The sequence below is a fragment of the Arvicola amphibius genome, chromosome 1 (genome assembly GCF_903992535.2).
Source record: "Arvicola amphibius chromosome 1, mArvAmp1.2, whole genome shotgun sequence".
NCBI classification, from domain to species: domain Eukaryota; kingdom Metazoa; phylum Chordata; class Mammalia; order Rodentia; family Cricetidae; genus Arvicola; species Arvicola amphibius.
Window position 1 is genome coordinate 92,927,125 of NC_052047.1, and position 19,998 is coordinate 92,947,122.

General features: G+C 41.1%; 1 protein-coding gene across 2 annotated transcripts in view; it reads left to right on the forward strand.

The window, feature by feature from the left end:
• The window catches only part of Asb3 (ankyrin repeat and SOCS box containing 3), a 104,954-nt gene extending 93,136 nt beyond the window's left edge, over positions 1–11,818 (forward strand). The window contains exon 10 of one of the 2 annotated variants that reach the window (XM_038316869.1): positions 8,962–11,818. In XM_038316869.1, coding sequence (XP_038172797.1) covers positions 8,962–9,191 — 230 coding nt within the window. In that variant the 3' untranslated portion in view covers positions 9,192–11,818. The remainder of the gene's footprint in view (positions 1–8,961) is intronic. The other variant, XM_038316878.1, reaches the window with a different exon arrangement.
• Positions 11,819–19,998: the final 8,180 nt, after the last annotated feature.

The following is a 19,998-nucleotide window of genomic DNA, read 5'->3' on the forward strand; positions in this document are numbered from 1 at the left end:
TGGAACAGATTTACATCTTGGTGTCATAGAAAATGTCTGTGGCTTTGGGTTAGGAGGCATGAACATTCTTCCTAGTACCTGCTTTCAGCCCAGTGAAACACACCTTTAAGTCTATACTTAGAAGATAGCCAGAGGAAATTTACTGAAGAAAAGAGGTTGAGCGAGTGGAGGAAGAGGAAGGGAGGCTGAGGAGCATGAGAGGAGGAACAGAGTTGAACCTGCCTGTAGGCTTCCATGCCCTCTCCAATGCTAATCTCTTCAGAGGGCCATGAGTTAGCATCTCGGCAGAGTTTTGCCATATGCAACTGAAGATGATACAGTAATGCTGAAAAAGCTTCTAGGCAGTAGCAGTCAAAACTGCAATGCTAGAACTCAACCTCGGAACTTACACCTAGGCCTATTTTTTTCTGTATTGTGAAGCCTGTGAATGAGGCAAACTTGTCTGTATTTTTAACAGGAAATTTAATGGATTATGAGCTCCTAAAGTGGTTGTAGCCTTGGAGAGTCAGGGGCAGAGTTGTTAAACTGGTACATCTGTCAGTACCCTAGTCATCAAACACTATCAGAAGGGCTAAATTTCACCTGCTATATTTGAACATACCAAAGAAGTTGATCCGTTATGAGGTAATTGATGGTAAACTTGTATGTCTTAGTGATTTACCAGATAAGCTACAGTTTACCAATGTTAGTAAAAACAAGAAAGTTAGATGTTATCTTTAAACTGGTCTTTGTTAGCCCGAATAGACCTTAGATAAGGAGGAAAAAAGTTTTTTTTTTTTTTCTTGGTACATCATAAAATAGGAATATCTCAGTCTCTGGTGTTCAGCTGTGGTCCTGGGACGTAGAGCATATTCATAATCTGTGGAAGGCAAAAACAAGTTTTAATGTTGTAAACAATTTAGTGTTTGAATAGTGGAGGTGCAACTTTGATTCCTCAGTAAACCAGCATTGTTTAGAAATCTGTCTTTCATAAAACTTGTTTTTTATCATATTAGAGATCTAATGTGTCCCTGGTGGACCACTCCATATGGTCAATTTTATTTAAGAGGATGATATAGTCAGTCTATGACCTCCCTCTATTTCAACCTTAATCAAAATGGTGACTGTCCATGTGCTGTACTTAATTAAAATGGTGGCAGACCAAGTGTTATTTCCCAGAACAATTCCAGTTTGGAATTACAAGTTTTCATTTCACTTACAGAATAACTTTCTCTGTCATTACATCAGATTCAGGGCCAGAGAAACCCAGAGGCAAATTTTGAACCCAGGCAGCTGGTTGTAACAGCAACAGTTGAGCTGTTACCAAGACACATGGGTCATGTAAACCCAGGCATTTAAAACCAGTCAGAAACAAGCATTCAGTGGCCACATGTGTTTATACACAAGAAAATGTATAGGCACAGAGTGCCGTCCATCCATACAGAGTAGACAGGAATGTTTTAACAGAAAGACAGACATGGAAAGTCATGTCAGATGATCAACTTAAAAATCCTAAGATCAGAATTTACAGTATAAGAAACCATAGGAATTAAAGAACTTTTTTTGGTACCTGGAAAGGAGTAGGTAGGGAGGATGCTCCCAGTTGGAGGGAAGGATGACAACACCCATTGCATTCCCCACATGACACCGGCTCCAGCTTGCTAAAGCATAGCAACTGATGGGAGGCAACAGAAGACGATGTGGCATCCTGTCCCCTTCCCCAAGGCAAACGAATGTATGCCTCCTATGTACAGAGTGGAAAGCCGGATGGGACAGAGGAACAGCCACAGTCTGTCATGCAGTGGTGTCAGTGCTGGTAGCAGGAGCAGGGAAAGACAAGAACCATGTGGAGAATGCAGCTGACTTGTTACATGTTGTAACAAAAGGGAGAACAAGACACCCGGTGAGGGAGCAGGCAGAAGCAGAGAGTGGGGTATGGGTAGGGAGGAAATACAGATCCCCAAATACTGAGTAACTTTGGATAAATTTTGCAGCAGTTGGGGAAGTAGATTTAGATTTGATGCTGCCCACTTCAGAGGCTATGCCAGAGACCAAAAGTCATGGCAGGACGTCCTACTAGATAGCCTGAGTTCAAGTGGCGAGGGGAGGTGGGATGTCTTTGCATAGAATATCTCCTAACCAAAGGTCCCACAGAACAGAGACAAGCCTTGCTTCAGAAATGGGTTAGGGTTGCCCCTGGTACAACCACATCTTGGCAGGGTACCCTGAAGATGGGGAGGGGTACTGGAACCCTAAAGACAGTGACTTGGAATGGGTAGCCTATTAGGCCAAAAGCTGATCAGTTTGGGAGAGAGCATTGTAAGAGGGAGAGTGGCTTCCCACATCCACGTGGTTAAGGTATCCAGGCCCAGCACCAGATGATAGGTATTTTTGAATCCCAGTACTGGGTTTCTCTGCCAATGCAATAAGTCAGATCAGGCCAAATTAAAATCCAGGTTTAATGAACAAAACACCCCTGGGTGATCTCAGGGGTAAGAAGAAATTACACTGCTGCCCCCCAAACGAAAACCTTAAATTCCCCGCAGCTCCGAGGGGGGCCGGGGAGCTGCCAATGGTGGACTTTCTTTCTTTTTTTTTAAATTTTTTATTTTTTTAATTATTTCTTATGAATGCCTGGGCTCAGCTTAGCTTGTTTCTAGCCAACTTTTCTTTTTTTTCTCATTTTTTATTAAAAATTTTCATCTCCTCCCCTCCTACTCCCCCTTCCCTCCCCTCCCTTCCACCCATATCCCCTCTCCCCTCCTCTCCAGGCCAAAAGCCATCAGGGTTCCCTTCACTATGTTAAGTCCAAGGTCCTCCCAACTCCTCCTAAGTCCAGGAAGGTGAGCAACCAAACTGACAAGGCTCACAGTGAGCCCCTCCATGCTGGAGAGTCCAAGCCCATCGATGTTGTCCTTGGTTTCTCAATCCTCCTCCACCGTCAGTCACATTCAGAGAGTCTGGTTTGGTCGCCTGTTCCATCAGTCCCATTACAACTGGACTTGGTGATCTCCTGTTAGTTCTGTCCCACCGTCTCCATGGGTGAACGCACCCCCTCACGGTCCTGACTTCCTTGCTCATGATCTCCCTCCTTTTGCTCCTCATCAGGACCTTGGGAGCTCAGTCCGGTGCTCCAATGTGGGGCTCTGTCATTTTCTCCTTCCATCGCCAGGTGAAGTTTCTATGGTGATATGCAAGATACTTATCAGTATGGCTATAGGATGTGGTCTTTTCCGGCTCTCTCTCCTCAGCTGTACAAGGAACCAGCTAGGGGCATCTTCCTGGACACCTGGGAACCCCTCTAGAGTCAAGTCTCTGCCAACCCTAGAATGGCTCCCTTAATTAAGATATATAATTCCCTGTTCCCACATCCACCCTTCCTATATCCCAACCATCCTCTTCCCCCAAGCTCTTCCCATCCTCCACTTCACACTTTTCTCTCCCCAATCCCCCATCCCCCCATCCCACCCCACCCCCAAGTTCCCAATTTTTGCCCGGCAATCTTGTCTACTTCCAATAACCAGGAGGATAATTATATGTCTTTCTTTGGGTTCACCTTCTTATTTAGTTTCTCTAGGATCCTGAATTATTGGCTCAATGTCCTTCAATTATGGCTAGAAACTGATTATGAGTGAGTACATCCCATGTTCATCTTTTTGGGTCTGGGTTACCTCACTCAGGATGGTGTTTTCTATTTCCATCCATTTGCATACAAAATTCAAGATGTCATTGTGTTTTACCGCTGAGTAGTACTGTAATATGTATATATTCCACACCTTCTTCATCCATTCTTCCACTGAAGGGCATCTAGGTTGTTTCCAGGTTCTGGCTATTAAACAAATAATGCTGCTATGAACATAGTTGAACAAATGCTTTTGTAATATGATTGGGCATCTCTTGGGTAAATTCCCAAGAGTAGGATTGCTGGGTCCTGGGGAAGGTTGATCCCAAATTTCCTGAGAAACCGCCACACTGCTTTCCAAAGTGGTTGCACAAGTGTGCATTCCCACCAGCAATGGATGAGTGTACCCCTTACCCCACAACCTCTCCAGCAAAGGTTATCATTGGTGTTTTTGATTTTAGCCAATCTGACAGGTGTAAGATGGTATCTCAAAGTTGTTTTGATTTGCATTTCCCTGATTGCTAAGGAGGTTGAGCATGACCTTAAGTGTCTTTTGGCCATTTGAATTTCTTCTGTTGAGAATTCTCTGTTTAGTTCAGAGCCCCATTTTTTAATTGGGTTCATTAGCATTTTAAAGTCTAGTCTCTTGAGTTCCTTATATATTTTAGAGATCAGACCTTTGTCTGTTGCGGGGTTGGTGAAGATCTTTTCCCAGTCAGTAGGCTGCCTTTTTGTCTTAGTAACAGTGTCCTTTGCTTTACAGAAGCTGCTCAGCTTCAGGAGGTCCCATTTATTCAATGTTGCCCTTAATGTCTGTGCTGCTGGGGCTATACGTAGGAAGCGGTCTCCTGTGCCCAAATGTTGTAGAGTACTTCCCACTTTCTCCTCTAACAGGTTCAGTGTGTTCAGATTGATATTGAGGTCTTTAATCCATTTGGACTTGAGTTTTGTGCATGGTGATAGATATGGATCTACTTTCATTCTTCTACAGGTTGACATCCAGTTATGCCAGCACCATTTGTTGAAGATGCCCTCTTTCTTCCATTGTGTACTTTTGGCTCCTTTATCAAAAATCAGGTGTTCATAGGTTTGTGGGTTAAGATCCGGGTCTTCTATTCGATTCCATTGGTCGACTTCTCTGTTTTTATGCCAGTACCAAGCTGTTTTCAATACTGTAGCTCTGTAATAGAGTTTGAAGTCAGGGATGGTAATGCCTCCAGAAGTTCCTTTATTGTATAAGATTGTTTTGGCTATCCTGGGTTTCTTGCTTTTCCATATAAAGTTGATTATTGTCCTTTCAATATCTGTGAAGAATTTTGATGGGACCTTTAAGGGAATTGCATTGAATCTATAGATTGCTTTTGGTAGAATTGCCATTTTTACTATGTTGATCCTCTCAATCCACGAGCAAGGGAGATCCTTCCATTTTCTGGTATCCTCTTCAATTTCTTTCTTCAAAGACTTAAAGTTCTTGTCAAATAGGTCTTTCACTTCCTTGGTTAGAGTTACCCCAAGATATTTTATGCTATTTGTGGCTATTGTGAAAGGTGATACTTCTCTGATTTCCCTCTCTGCTTCCTTATCCTCTGTGTATAGGAGGGCAACTGATTTTTTTGGAGTTGATCTTATATCCTGCCACATTACTGAAAGAATTTATCAGCTGTAGGAGTTCTTTGGTGGAGTTTTTCGGGTCGCTTATGTACACTATCATATCATCTGCAAATAACGAAAGTTTAACTTCTTCCTTTCCAAATCAAATCCCCTTGATTCCCTTGTGTTGTCTTATTGCTATTGCTAGAACTTCAAACACTATATTGAAGAGATAAGGAGAGAGTGGACAGCCTTGTCTTGTTCCTGAATTTAGTGGGATGGCCTTGAGTTTCTCTCCATTTAACTTGATGTTAGCTGTCTGCTTGCTGTAAATAGCCTTGATTATATTTAGGAATGACCCTTGTATCCCTAATCTCTGCAAGACCTTTATCATAAAGGGGTGTTGAATTTTGTCAAATGCTTTTTCAGCATCTAATCAGATGATCATATGGTTTTTTTCCTTCAGTTTATTTATATGATGGATTACATTGATAGATTTTCATACGTTGAACCAGCCCTGCATCTCTGGGATGAAGCCTACTTGATTGTAGTGGATAATTTTTCTAATGTGTTCTTGGATTCTGTTTGCCAGTATTTTATTGAGAATTTTTGCATCGATGTTCATGAGTGAGATTGGCCTGTAATTCTCTTTCTTGGTTGAGTCTTTGTGTGGTTTAGGTATCAAGGTAAGTGTAGCTTCATAAAAGGAATTTGGCAATGACTGTTCTGTTTCTATATTATGTAATACATTAAGGAGTATAGGTATTAGGTCTTCTTGGAAGTTCTGGTAGAATTCTGCATTGAAACCATTTGGTCCTGGGCTCTTTTTGGTAGGGCGGTTTTTGATAATAGTTTCTAAATCTTCGCGACTAACAGGACTATTTAGATTGTTCACCTGGTCCTGGTTTAACTTTGGTATATGGTACTTATCTAAAAAAGTGTCCATTTCTTTTACATTTTCCAATTTTGTGGCATACAGGCTTTTGTAGTAAGATCTAATGATTCTCTGAATTTCCTCTGTGTCTGTGGTTATGTCCCCCTTTTCATTTCTGATCTTATTAATTTGTGTGTTCTCTCTCTGCCGTTTGATTAGTTTGGCCAGGGGTTTGTCAATCTTGTTGATTTTATTTTATATTTATATTTTACATTTTATTTTATATTTGGCAAAAGAAACCACTGTGGCTATTAAGGATGAGATATGAATTACCAGACTGATGATAATTATAATTGGCATTATGTCAATCCCAGCTAAGTCTTTTATCCCCTTATTTACTATTTCCATGTTCAAGCCATCCATGATAGCACTATACATTGTCTTAGTGTCCTGTTTTGTGATATTTCCCATCCTTAACATGGGAATGATTTTTCTTTTGAATATTACTCAACTCTCTCCCTCAAGACGTCCCAAATGTCTCACCAAATCTGCTGACTTCTCAGTTTGGTGGAGGGCTCAAGCACCTCCTGCAATTTCCAAGTCCACTTTCCAGAGTTCCCACGAGTAATGGCCGACTAGTGTGAATTCTCCATTTATGTGATCATGCCACACATTGGAGTGCCAAAATGTTGTTTTCCCACTGGCACAGAGGCTATACCTGAATCTACTACTGTCTCGGCCAGTAACTGTGGCAGTCACCTGCCCACTTCTCAGGCAGCCATGTCCTGCTAGATCTGTCTCTCACCACTGCCACCAAATATAGTTATTTAAAGATTTATTTTTATTATGTATACAGTGTTTTATCTACCTCTTTGTCTACATGCCAGAAGAGGGCATCAGATGTCATTATAGATGTGTGTGAGTACTGGGAACTGAACTCAGAACCTCTGGAAGAGCAGTCAGTGCTCTTAACCTCTGAGCCATTTCTCCAGCCTCCAGATGTACTATTTAACTAAATCCTTATTGTTCTATTTACCACACAGGAGTTGGAGGCTGGGTTGAAAACCTGCTAGCTCAGAGAGTTGAACAGAAACTAGATGACCTTCCCTCTTCACCAGCATCTCAGAAAGAAAAAGTCTTTTTTCTGTTGCTCCAAAAAGAACTGTAACATTTAAAGTTCCTCCCTCCTACTTCCTGTGCATTTCTCCTTTTTCTGGTTCCCTTCTGTCCCTCTGTCTACTTTCTGTCAACTAGTTGCTGACTCTGTCTCCTGATCCAATGTTGATTTTATTAAGTTCACTCAAATGCAAACTTGGGATTCACAGTGTGATCATGTATCCTACAACTTTAACCCACATTTAGAGTCTTTGGGGTCAGATGGATCTAAATTTTAACAGTGGCTCTGCCAGTTAAACAACTTTGTGATCTTTGAGATTTTACTGAATCTTCTTTTTAAGACTCTGTTTTCCTGTCTTACGATAGCATGGTAATTTATATCAGGGGCTGGGGCAGATCATTGGTAAAACATGTGCGTAGGAAACCTAGATAGATAGATAGATAGATAGATAGATGATAGATAGATAGATATAGATGATAGATAATAGATAGATGATAGATAGATAATAAATAGATAGATAGATGATAGATAGATAGATAGATAGATAGATAGATAGATAGATAGATAGATAGATCTTATGTATGTATCTGCATGTTTAGATCAGAGAAAGTGATACAAAACTAGAGTATCTCTGAAATGCCTGGGCATGTGGCATAGAGGACACTCAATGAATGTTCTCTTTCCATGCCAATTTTTTAAAATATTTATTTATTTATTTATTAAGTATACAATAGTCTGTCTGTGTGTATGCCTGCAGGCCAGAAGAGGGCACCAGACCCCATTACAGATGGTTGTGAGCCACCATGTGGTTGCTGGGAATTGAACTCAGGACCTTTGGAAGAGCAGGCAATGCTCTTAATCTCTGAGCCATCTCTCCAGCCCCCTTTCCATGCCAATTTTAAAAGTTCATTGTTAAAAATATTATTTCACTAAGTGTGAAGGTTTTTAATGCACATCTGTACACCACATGCACGCCTGGTTCCCATGGAAGCCAGAAGAGAGTGTTGGACCCCCTGAAACTGGAATTTGAAATAGGTATGAGCCACGGTGCTGGCACCACAAATTGAGCCTGGGTCCTTTGGAAGAGCAGCTAGCACTCTTAACCTTTGATCCATCTTGCCAGCCCTTGAAACTTCATTTTATGTCACAGATGCAAAGAGATAATGTTCAGACTGCACATCCATTTACTTGATATGTTAGGTTACAAGACTCTTGGCAATGAAACAGACTAACAGGGGAGTAGTGATATTCTGTTGTGAGTTCTCTTAAGTGCCAGCTTGTATCATTAGTTCTTTAGAAATTAAACATTTGCCTTTTATGGACTGGATACTGACTTTGAGTGACCAACTGAAGCGAGAGCAACCAGGTGAGGAAAATAATTGAAAATTTAATGTGATTATCCTTATCCACCAGGCTTCTTTGAAAACAAGACTAAGCAACAAACCATTTCTCTTTTGTTATATGGAGATAGGTTTGTTGCTTACTTTAGTGTATTGCTAGTGTGTGTATATGTGTGTGTGTGTGTGTGTGTGTGTGTGTGTGTGTGTATTCGTGATTATGTGCATATGTGGAAACCAGAGAAGGCTGCTAGCCTATCACTCTCTACCTTACAATTTTGTTACAGTGTTTCTCACTGAATCTGGAGGTAGATTGTTACAGAGTAAACCACATTGGTATTCCAGTCTCTGGCTTTTATATGTGTTCTGAAGTGCAAGCTTAGGTCCTTAATCTTTTGTTCCGTTCACTATCAGTTAATATTTTGTTCGTTTGTTTCTCCAGCCTGTGTTCCGTGCCTGACCCATCTCTGCCGTTTGGAAATTCGGGCAAGTCTAAAAGCAGAGCACCTTCGTTCTAACAGTTTCATCCATCAGTTGCCTCTTCCCCGAAGTTTGCGGAGCTATTTGCTCTATGAAGAGGTTTTGAGGATGAATGAAATTCCAGAACCTGCAGCTATTCATGATGTAGAAAGCAGTGAGGCTCCTGACAGCACAATTGTCAGTGCTGTTTAGTCACAAAAGATGGGACCGTTTACAACTGGGCTGCCCAGTCCCTCCTCCCCAATACTAAGAACTTTGCTCATCCTGCCTTACTCAGTTGTCTTCAGTGTACTTTGTTTTGTAGTGTTTGCTGACCTGATCATTTTCTGCTTTGTTCTGCTACCGAGCTGTCATGCTGCTATGGTGTTGGAGGTGACCTCTTCCCAGTTAAGATTCGTGTTCACCTGTGCTTGATACTAGGGATGGAAGCCATAAACTTCCCAGGAAGAAGATATAAGAACTGTGCTTTTGAATCACTTAACACTGTTATTTTATTTATGCATTGACATCCTCTATGTTTATAAAAGGAAATTTTCCTATGTTGTCACAATCTGTGTTCCTATTTTTTAATTCAGATATATTTGTGAGCTGTTGATATTCTTGCATTTTAACATGTAAACTCAGGGGAAAATTTTTGAAGAACATAGATTTCAGTCACGTTGTTTTCTTAGACCCTTTCTTCATACTTTTTGGCAAAATATACCCCATTTTCAGTCTGCCAAGAACTGCCAAGAACACCCCTAAACTCCAAGGCATACTCACTATAAAAATTATGTCATTTTTAGAAATATTGTACTGGACTCAGAAAATTAATAAGGAGACCTGAGAGGAGCATTCATACAGCGCCATCTGTAGAGACGGGCACATTTCAGTTGTCTAATGCTAAATAGAAAAGTCAGACTTCACTCAGCTCTAGAATAAGAGGGCAGGTTTGTTTCTATGAATCAGTAATAGCCAATAATATTCTGTTCATATATACAATACCTTTCCTCCTTAATACCTGGATGTATTTTTAGACCATTGATAAAAGACCTTAGAGTCCTTCCTTGTGAGTTTTATAATAGCTTTTTCTAAATCTTGAGTCAAGAAAAATCAAACATCATCGAGACATTTGTCTGAGAGACTGGAAGTTAGCCTTGAGAGGGAGGTATTAGGGTGTTGCTGTCATAATAGGCAGCACAGGCTGATTTCTTCAGGAGGTAGAACTTCATCTCTTGCCAGCAACCTGTGCTTGGTTAGATCATCTGGACCCATCTCTAATAGACTCTTAAACGAGCATGATGAAGGGGCACTTCATTAGCATGCATTGGGAAGACTAACTCATTCCTCATATTCAAAGTCTTGTTTGATGTACATATATAGTTAGATATTGAAAATCAGGCAGAAGTTCTGATGGTTCAATTTAACAAAGATTTTCCAAAATTGTATGCACTGTGGTTTGTTTTTTTTTTTTTTTAAATAGTGTGACCTTTGTTTTTCAAACTCTGTTTCAGGTTTTATTTTTGGTCATAGCTAAGTATACACATAATGTTTTTACAGAGTATCTTTTAACGTATTCTGTTTGTGTTCAAATGTGTTACAAAAATCCGGTTTTCCATAAGCTAGCATTGAGGTTTTATTTTTGAAGCCCACCCTAAAATTCAGTACAGATGACCCCTCCCTGGCTGGTGATTTTTTGACTTTACAGGAGTGAAAAAGTGACAAGCATCCCATAGAAACTACACTTTGAACTTCATCTTTTCCTAGGCTAGCAATACATAGTATGCTAGTCTCTTGGAGTCTGATGATACTGAGAAGTGACAGTGAGCTTTCACTGCTAGCCCGTCATGTGGTCACAAGGATATCTATAGAGGCATGAATATTAACAGATATGCATTGGAGAAACTAGCAATGCTAAACATGCAGACTTATGTCTTTAATGGAAGGGGGTGCACACCTGTTTTCCCACCCAGAAGACTGGGGTGGATATTGTTAATAACCTGGTGACCTTTGCTATCTGTAGGGTGAGGCCTCATCCAAATCCCTCAGAATGTTTATTCCAGGCTCCCCCTCCCTAGACCTTTATCTACTTTGTTTCTCAGCAGAACCTATCCTTAGGGGAGGTGTCATGTGTATTTTATAGCCTGGTGACCTCTACACTATCTTGGTCAGAGACCACACCAGATTATATGAAGATTCAAAGCCAAGCCCCCCAAAACACAGCTCTTTAAAGTCCATACCTCCTCATCCTTCCCAAACAGTTCCACCAAGTAGGGAGTAACTATTCAGACATAAGTTTATGGGGATCATGCTCATTTTGATTACCCCAGTGGGATGGGCAGGTGACTCAAGGATTAAGAGCACTTCCTGCTCTTTCAGAAGACCAGAGGTTAGTTCCCAGTATCCACACAGAGTGGTCCACAATGCAGCTCCAGGCATTCATTGTTGTTGAAGCCCAGAATATGTAGCCTGAGCTGGCCTCAGACTTACAATGAACTTCCTGCCTTGACCTCACTATTGTTGGAATTTAGATATGAGTCACCACGTATAGCTAAGTTTTTGGTTTTGAAATTGGTTAGTGATTATTCTGGTTTGTGTCTAGAGTGTCTCCCAAAGTCTATGTATTAAATGTTTGCTCTCTAGTCTGTGGTGCTTTTGGAAAGTTTTAGGAGATGGATAGACCCTTTGAGGAAATATTGGAACTCCCGTCTTCTGTTTCCTGATATGCATGTCAAGTGGGCATGTTTGCTCTACTCTTTATATCTTAGGCCCAAAGTTATTAACAGGCCAACCATGGAATGAAAACCTCCCAAGCTAAAATAAAACTTTTCTTCCTTTAAGTTGTCCATCTTAGGTGTTTTTTTCAGTTGGGGGAAATTGACTGTTATGGTAATATTTTTATCCTTTTTGTATGTGATGCTTCTTTTAGTCATTTTTATATTAAAATACTATTTTGGTGATTTGTAAGCACTCAGTGAAGAATGTAATCTTAAAGCATGCAGAAAGTGAGTTGTGTTTACAGCTTCTGATCAGAATATACATCTGGTTACAAGAGCATTAACCCTGCCCCACTTGAATAGAGGTTCTTTAGTATTTAATTTAAAGGCCTAGTGAGGTCCAGGTGTTGATCAGAATGGTACATCTAGTTACATAAGGCTTAAACCCTGCCGCACATGCACAGTGGTGCTTTAGTACTTAAGAGTCCAGTGAATTGCAGATGTGGGATAACTTTATACATGTTATCAACTAGTCAGTGAGTCCCCACAGAACAACATAAGGTAGTTCATTGTTCTTGCTTGCCCACCATTGCTAGATAGACCCTCTTACCAAAGACACCACACACTTTGATTGCAGGACATACAAAAATCAATTTTAAAGTTACTGGGAAACTTCCTCCCTGCCAACTAGATTTCTTGGTGTCAAAGGGTGATACCTAGACCACTGGTGGAGCAAAGTCATTGGTGAACTTGCCCACTGGTGGACCCTTTATGTTATCATGATGACCTGCCATGGCAGATACATCTCATGCTTACTCCTGTAATAGTACAATGGTTGTCATCAGGGCAACCAGTTATTTTCTTCTTGGACTTGAGCCTGGTTCATAGGAAGGAATTCATGCCTAGAACTGTAAACATAATCAAAAGTCCATATACGGGGATATTCAAAGCTTTAATGTGTGTAGAGGGATCTACCACTGTTATTTTGCAAAGTGTGTTGTCAGACTGCTTTCTAAGTGTTTATGGTCACCCCTGTAGATTAGCTCTGCCTTCCAACCGTGAGCAGAGAAGCTTTCTTTTCCAGCAGAAAACAGAGAATGCAGAAACTCATCACTACTTATCCAAGCCCATGTACATTTATCCAAAACTGTGACCCAGTTAGAGGTCTTTTCCATCTGAATTAATCTTTATTGTGTGTATATAATCCTTTTATGACCATGATCACTTCTTAAAATGCTAAGTGGCATGGCTAGGACCAAGACTGCTGTGCCTTTTGGGTCTACGCAGTCCAACATGGTGGAGGTCCATTCACTGCCTCTGAGACTGCCAGGTGAGCCATCCTCACCACCTCAACTCTGGTAACCAGTTGGCCTATGCTGCCATCAAGTAACTTGCAGCACGCAGCACACAAACCCCATTTAACTGGAGTTGGTGATCTCCCATTAGTTCTGTCCCACCGTCTCCATGAGTGAACGCACCCCTCTCGTTCCTGACTTTCTCCCTCAAGTTCTCGGTCCTTCTGCTCCTCATCAGGACCTTGGGAGCTCAGTCCAGTGCTCCAATGTGGGGCTCAGTCACCTTCCCCATCTGTCGCCAGCTGGAGGTTCCCTCACGGTCCTGACTTTCTTTCTCATGTTCTCTCTCCTTCTGCTCCTCATCAGGACCTTGGGAGCTCAGTCCGGTGCTCCAATGTGGGGCTCTGTCATTTTCTTCATCTATCGTCAGGTGGGGAGGTTCTATGGTGATATGCAAGAAATTCATCAGTATGGCTATAGGAACTGGTCTTTTCAGGCTCCCTCTCCTCAGCTGCCCAAGGAACTAACTGGGGGCATCTCCCTGGAAACCTGGGAACCCCTCTAGGGTCAAGTCTCTCGACCAAACCCGTCTCTCTGAATGTGGCCAACAGCGGGGGCTGACTGAGAAGCAAAGGACAATGGCTCTGGGCTCTGATTCTTCTGCATGGACGGGCTCTGTGGGAGCCTTCTCAGCTTGATCGATCCCCTTCCTGGACCTGGGGGGAGTTGGGAGGACATTGGTCTTAGCATAGAGTGGGGAACCCTGATGGCTCCTTGGCCTTTGAGAAGGAGGGAGGGGAGGTATGGGTGGAGGGGAGGGGAGGGGAGGGAAGGGGGGGAGGAGGGGAGGGAGGGGGGAGGAGGAGGGAAGGAGATGGAAATTTTTAAATATAAAAAAAAAATAAACCATGAAAAAAAAAAACCCCCATTTAAGTGCTTGACCTCCTGAAAGAGCCAGAGTTCATGGTGGCAGCACAAACCAGGAAGCAGACATTTCAAATCCATGTAGTTTCTTGCTGCTAATACTATATCATGGAGATCTCTCTTAAAGGAGCCACAGTACTCTGGCTAACCACCATTAAACAGAGCCCATTTGAAAACAACAACAACAACAAAACAACAAAACAAACTGTGGCTTTTAAGAAGCCATGCTAACCTTGGTTCATTTGTGTCTAGATTTCTAAGCTCACTCAAGTTTTATATGAATGTAGCTGGCCCAAGTTGGCATGCCAAGAAAGTTATAATTATAAAAAATAGATTAGATCTAAAACTTTAGACTCACAAAGATAGGATAGATGATAGAATATTTTCCTTAATTTACCAAATGTAAATGGACTAATTATCATAACAATAATTCTATTTTGATAACTGTAGTGAGAAGCGGCGGGGCTGCGTCCCGCCACCCGCCGCCGGCTAGCTTTATACCTGAAATAATTACACGGAAACTGTATTCTTTTAAAACACTGCCTGGCCCATAGTTTTAGCCTCTTATTGGTTAATTTTCACATCTTTCTTTAACCCATATTTAGTAATCTGGGTAGCACCACGAGGTGTGGCTTACCAGGAGAGATCTTAACCTGCGTCCATCTCGGAGAGGAGCAGCATGGAGACTCCCTATCGTGACTGTCTGAAGCGTCTCCCCAACTCTACTTCCTTGTTCCCACAATTTTGTTTTGTCTACTCCACCTACCTAATTTTCTCTTAAAGGGCCAAGGCAGTTTTCTTTATTAATAATAAAAGTAACACATAAACACTCCTCCATCAGATAACTGTTTTCTTATATGAAATCTTGCTACGTTAAAATTAAAACCTTCCTTTTTATGAAGACAGAAAAGGGGAGGCAGATTTCCTCTCTCTATGCTGTGAATACCATTGGTCAATAAAGAAGCTGCTTTGGGCCTATTGCAGTGCAGAACAGAACAAGGCTGGAAGTCCAAACAGATAGATACAGTGAGTGGGTAAGCAGAGTCAATGAGATACCATGTAGCCACCAGAGTAGACAGATGCTTGATGTAGGACTAAACCTTACCGGCAGACCACAACCATGTGGCAATACACAGATTAAAGAAATGGGTTAATTTAAGATATAAGAGCAAGCCAGAAATATGCATATGCTAATAGTCTAAGCAGTGTTTTATTTAATACAGTTTCTGGGTGAGATAATTTCTGGGTGGTCGTGAATGAATGAGTGGCCTCTGACAACAGAGGGAAAAGAGAGAGAGAGAGAGAGAGAGAGAGAGAGAGAGAGAGAGAGAGAGAGACCCTAGACAGAAGAAGGAAGATTAATCTGTTCTCCTCCCATCTTGGTCCATTATTAATGTTTACCACTCTATTGGAATATTATCTTTCTCTGAAGTTTTTATGGTATTAATATATGCAGAAGCTTAACAAATTGAGAAAAGTTAAATAATTAAAAAACAATTTCACAATATTGTCTTGGTTCATTCTTTTCATCAAATCATTGGCATGAAACCTTCAGCCAAGCTAAAGCCATGTGTTTACAGACTTCAAAATCAGTAGGAGTAAGAAAACAAAGTGCCTGCCAATTCTTTTTCTATGATTGCCTGAAGAAAGAAAAAAATCCTCAAGCCTCCATTTTCTCTATTTTGTAAAAGAAGCTGAAAGTACAAGTAAGATCTGGTGGGCCTTATTTAGCCATGTGATCTCTGTTCAGGGTAGCCCTACAAGTGTGTGTCTTGTGAATTACTTTATTTTAGAGGCATAGTATGTGCATGTATGATGGCTTTTTTAAAGGAGGTATACCTTTTGAAATGGTCTTACTGTAATTGATGTTGGCCTGGAACTGTGCAGCCCTGATTGGCCTGGAACACATTGCAATCCACCTTCTTAAGTCCCCTGCATGTTGGGATTACAGGTGTGAGTCGTGGCACCTGGGTTTATAGAAGAATTTAAAATTGGTGCAAGTAGCAAAGACTGTCTGGCATGCTTTCTTTGTGTTTTCGCTGCTTTTTAATGCATAGCATTAATTGATGAAGCAGAACAAATGGGGATTGCCATTGGTGCACTGAGACCTTGAAGGCATCTGTTTTTGTCTCTTCTTTCATCAAATGGTTTGCATAACTTCTTCACTTTTTTCCTGTGTCAATGATAAAAATCTATCTGAAGTCATTATAATGCACTAATTTACAATCTTTGTCTAACATAATGAAATAGGTGAAGAAAGTCCATCTGGTGATGGGTTTGAACTGAACAGTTGACAAGGGCATTATACTTCTGAGGTTATTGTGAGTTGTTAGGTCAAATAACAGGAGCCAAAAGATCAGTTCCCAATGTGAGTATTTTCTTAAATAAATGGATTAGTTAGCAGTGTGGGGTTGAGATTTTGAGTTTGGCATAAACTAGTATTTACTGTTAGGACAATAAAATGTTGAAATCCTTATGGTTTTCATTCTACTTATAACTTTGTCACTTCATTAGAGCAACATGCATCACACTGTGATTCTTGGTTATGTGTGTTGATCTGAGTACAGTTACCCTTCTTTTTATCTCTGTAGTTGGAAATTCTAAGCTTATAAAAACAGAGAAGTGTACCATAGGCTTTCACCCACCTTTCTCCCCTTCTAATGACATTTCTAAAACAAGTTCCAGGTGTGACATTGGTAAATAATTACTATTATTAGGGTCCTGTCTTTACTTAGTGTATACTTGGTTACGATAGCTTCCTTGCATTAATATCATACAGTTTATTTGAACATTTTCCCCCAGACAAGAATCACATTTTTATTGGTCTACATTTGTTGGGCATGATTTCAGGTTTCATAATGACATTCACATAAGCATACCATGAATTTTAGTACAAAGTCTTAAACCCTAACCCCCTCTTTTCCTTCTGTTAGTCCACTTAGTACCCTTTAACAGTTCTGCTCCTACTTCATGTCATATACACAAGATGATTTAATGTATCTAATAAAAGTTAGGATCTACAAATAAACGAGATCATATTTATCTTTCTGAAATGGACTTGATTCCTTCAGGTTTTATGACCAGAGTTTCTGCTGGTCTCTGTTCACAGTATATCCAGCCGTTTGCCCTTCTGCTACAGTTCTTTGGGTGCTCCAGCTGAGAGGGTAGAAATTCTTGTGAGATAATTCTCATTGACCTCAGTGCAGTCAAGCTGAGAATCTTTATTTCAGGGTCTTCAACCCCAGACTGCACAGCCATGGTTACTGTTCTTTGTGTCCAGTGTGTGTGTGTGTGTGTGAGTGTGTGAGTGTTGTGTGTGTGTGTGTGTGAGAGAGAGAGAGAGAGAGAGAGAGAGAGAGAGAGAGAGAGAGAGAGAGAGAGAGAGAAGAGACAGACACAGAGAGAGAGAGAGAGCTTCCCTGTAGTTACCATTGACCTCACTCAGCTTGAGCCAGGTGGCACTGGTTTATGACCACTCTTCCCTGCCTTCCCTGCTTCTCACTCAGAGACCTCATGTGGCTTCTTAACACATTCATTTTCAGCCATTGTCTCCTGCAAAACTAAAATTTATAGTTTATTATTCTGACTCTATTTCTCTGACTTGCAATGATGGAGCCTCTAGGCTACCAAATCTTACCCTAAATTTTCTAGAATCCCATTTTTATAAGGAAACTTGCTTGTTGAAAAATATAGTATTATATGGACTACAATAAATAGCAGACATACCCCCATATATCTAGGATTGTGGATGTTTTCAACTTTAGTAAATATGAAACATGAATTTGACTTATCATGTGTTAATGTTCTACTTCTCAATGCCAGTAACAATTATGAATTTGTCTTATACAAGATTCATACATACTATTCTCTGAATAACAATTTCCACATTACTATAAATCATCTAATTTATGAAAAGATAGCTTGCTTTTTCCCCTCTCTTTTCACTTTAGTTCTTTTGCTATGTGTATGTATGCTGTGGGAGCACCTTCTGCTCCTTCAGCCAATAGTCGCTGAGATACCAGCCCACTGGGGCATGCTCTCTCTCTCTCTTTAAAAAGCAGCAGCAAAAAAAAAAAAAAAAAAAAAAGCAGCAGCAGCCCTCTGCTTGATCTCTTGCTCCAGCTACTAGACTCCTTTCCTGGCTGTTGTGTAGGAGGATGTTCTGTAAGTTTTTCCCCCTCAAATAAATAACCCTTTGAATCCAAACTGGTGTGGGATTGTTTTGCGCATTATCTTATTCATATCTATATCATATCCCCCTTTAAATGTAATAGAACATTTATAAACAATATTTGGGAATATGGGTTATTTCTCTCCAAACTTCTTCCTGCTGTACGGGGGCGCTGTTATTCAGGTCTTTCATGGTATAACCTGTGTGCTAGGTTCCTCTCAGTCGGCAGTTGAGTGAAGTAATTTTTTGAGGGTGTTCACGGCAACCTTTGCTTTTACAAGTAGGACTTGGTCTCTTAGTTGGCTTTTGGTTGACTCTGTGATCTAGCCATAACACTGTGTATTGGGAGTTGACAAAAAGAATGAGGAGAGGGCAGGAGAGGGTGTGGTAGGGGTCCATCCACAGGAGGGAGAAAATCAGAGTATTCTATAGTGATATTTTATTTGTGTTTTAATAAAGAAAGCTTGCCTGAAGATCAGACTGCAAAGCTATCCACACTAGTCAGTCACAGAGGCCAGGCAGTGATTCCACACATCTTTATTCCTAACAGCCACACTAGTTAGCCAGAGAGGCTGGGTGGTGGTGGTGCATGCCTTTAATTCCAGCACAAGAGAGGAATATAAAAAGGGAAGATACAGGAGCTCAGGGTCTCAGTGTATAGTCTGAGGTTTGGTGGGGAGCATTGCAGTCTGCAGTCACTCTGAGGGCAGGTTTACCACTTTGTCTGAGCCTTGGTAGAGGTAAGAACTCTCTAGTGGTTGGCTGCTTTGCTTTCCTGATCTTCAGCTTGAACCCCAATATCTGTCTCTGGGTTTTTATTATTCACGCTACAGTAGTCTACCAGAATATGCTTAATACCCTGGAGTTGTGTGAAGAGAGCGATTAGAGGCCACAGCAGGTCTGCTACACAGCTGGAGATTAAAGTGGAACATGACATTAAGAGGAGCGGACAGACAGGTGTAGATGTGCAGTTATCCTAGCTGCCTCCCTGGATGAAGTTGTCTGTGGATTCCTAGGCAGTGCGGCTGGAGTCATGAGATGATTCTCTATCGGTGCAAAACGTGAAAATTCAGTGTGTTCTTTCAAGGCTGATGCTTATTTAAAATGAATGTATTCACCTATAATATGTATGGAATGGAATGGAAATTACAATATGCTTTATTTACAGAAAACTAAAGTGGCTTCCAGCTTAGTATTTTTATGGAATTCTTAAGTATGCTAATGAGTAGATCATTGTTTCTTGTTCCATCTCTTGGGCTCTTCTTCTCTTCTCTTGTTAGTTTTTGAAAAAATGTTTGCACCGTTGATAAGGCTTTCCACCCATGCAATAATCCAAATCAGACAATATCAAACAGTCCAAACTCTTCAGATTTATGGATGCCAGGGGCTGGGCTGTTTCCTCCAACCAAACATTCCAGACTCTTTGGGTACAGGGGCACTAGCTAAAGTCTAGACCTCCAACCAGGGACAAAAGATTGACTAAGGTGCTTATTAACATATCAAAGCAGACTCTGGCTGCAAGAATCTACCAGCATTTCTCAGTTCCTACCTGTTACAGGGTCCTACTGATGGTATATCCAGCCTCCCACCCTCAACTTGTCCAGTACAGGCCTGGGCTTCCCTTCCCTAGCTGCTCCTCCTTATAGAATCCAGCCATTTGGCTTCAGGGGTTCATTTTACCTTATTAGTCTTTTAATTGGCCTCTTGCCCACTTGGATGCATCTCCAGGTTCCCCTCTCTGTCTCTCTTGTAATCCTTTTCCCTCCCCGTGGAGCTGCTCAGGCTCAGTCTGGGCATGTTCATTCTGGACAATCCCAGATGTCTGTGTCTCTGCCTTTGGCTGTTCTGTCCTCATCTACAATTCACCTTTCCTCCACCATACATAGGAGCAGTCATGGTCTCCTCTTTTTTCT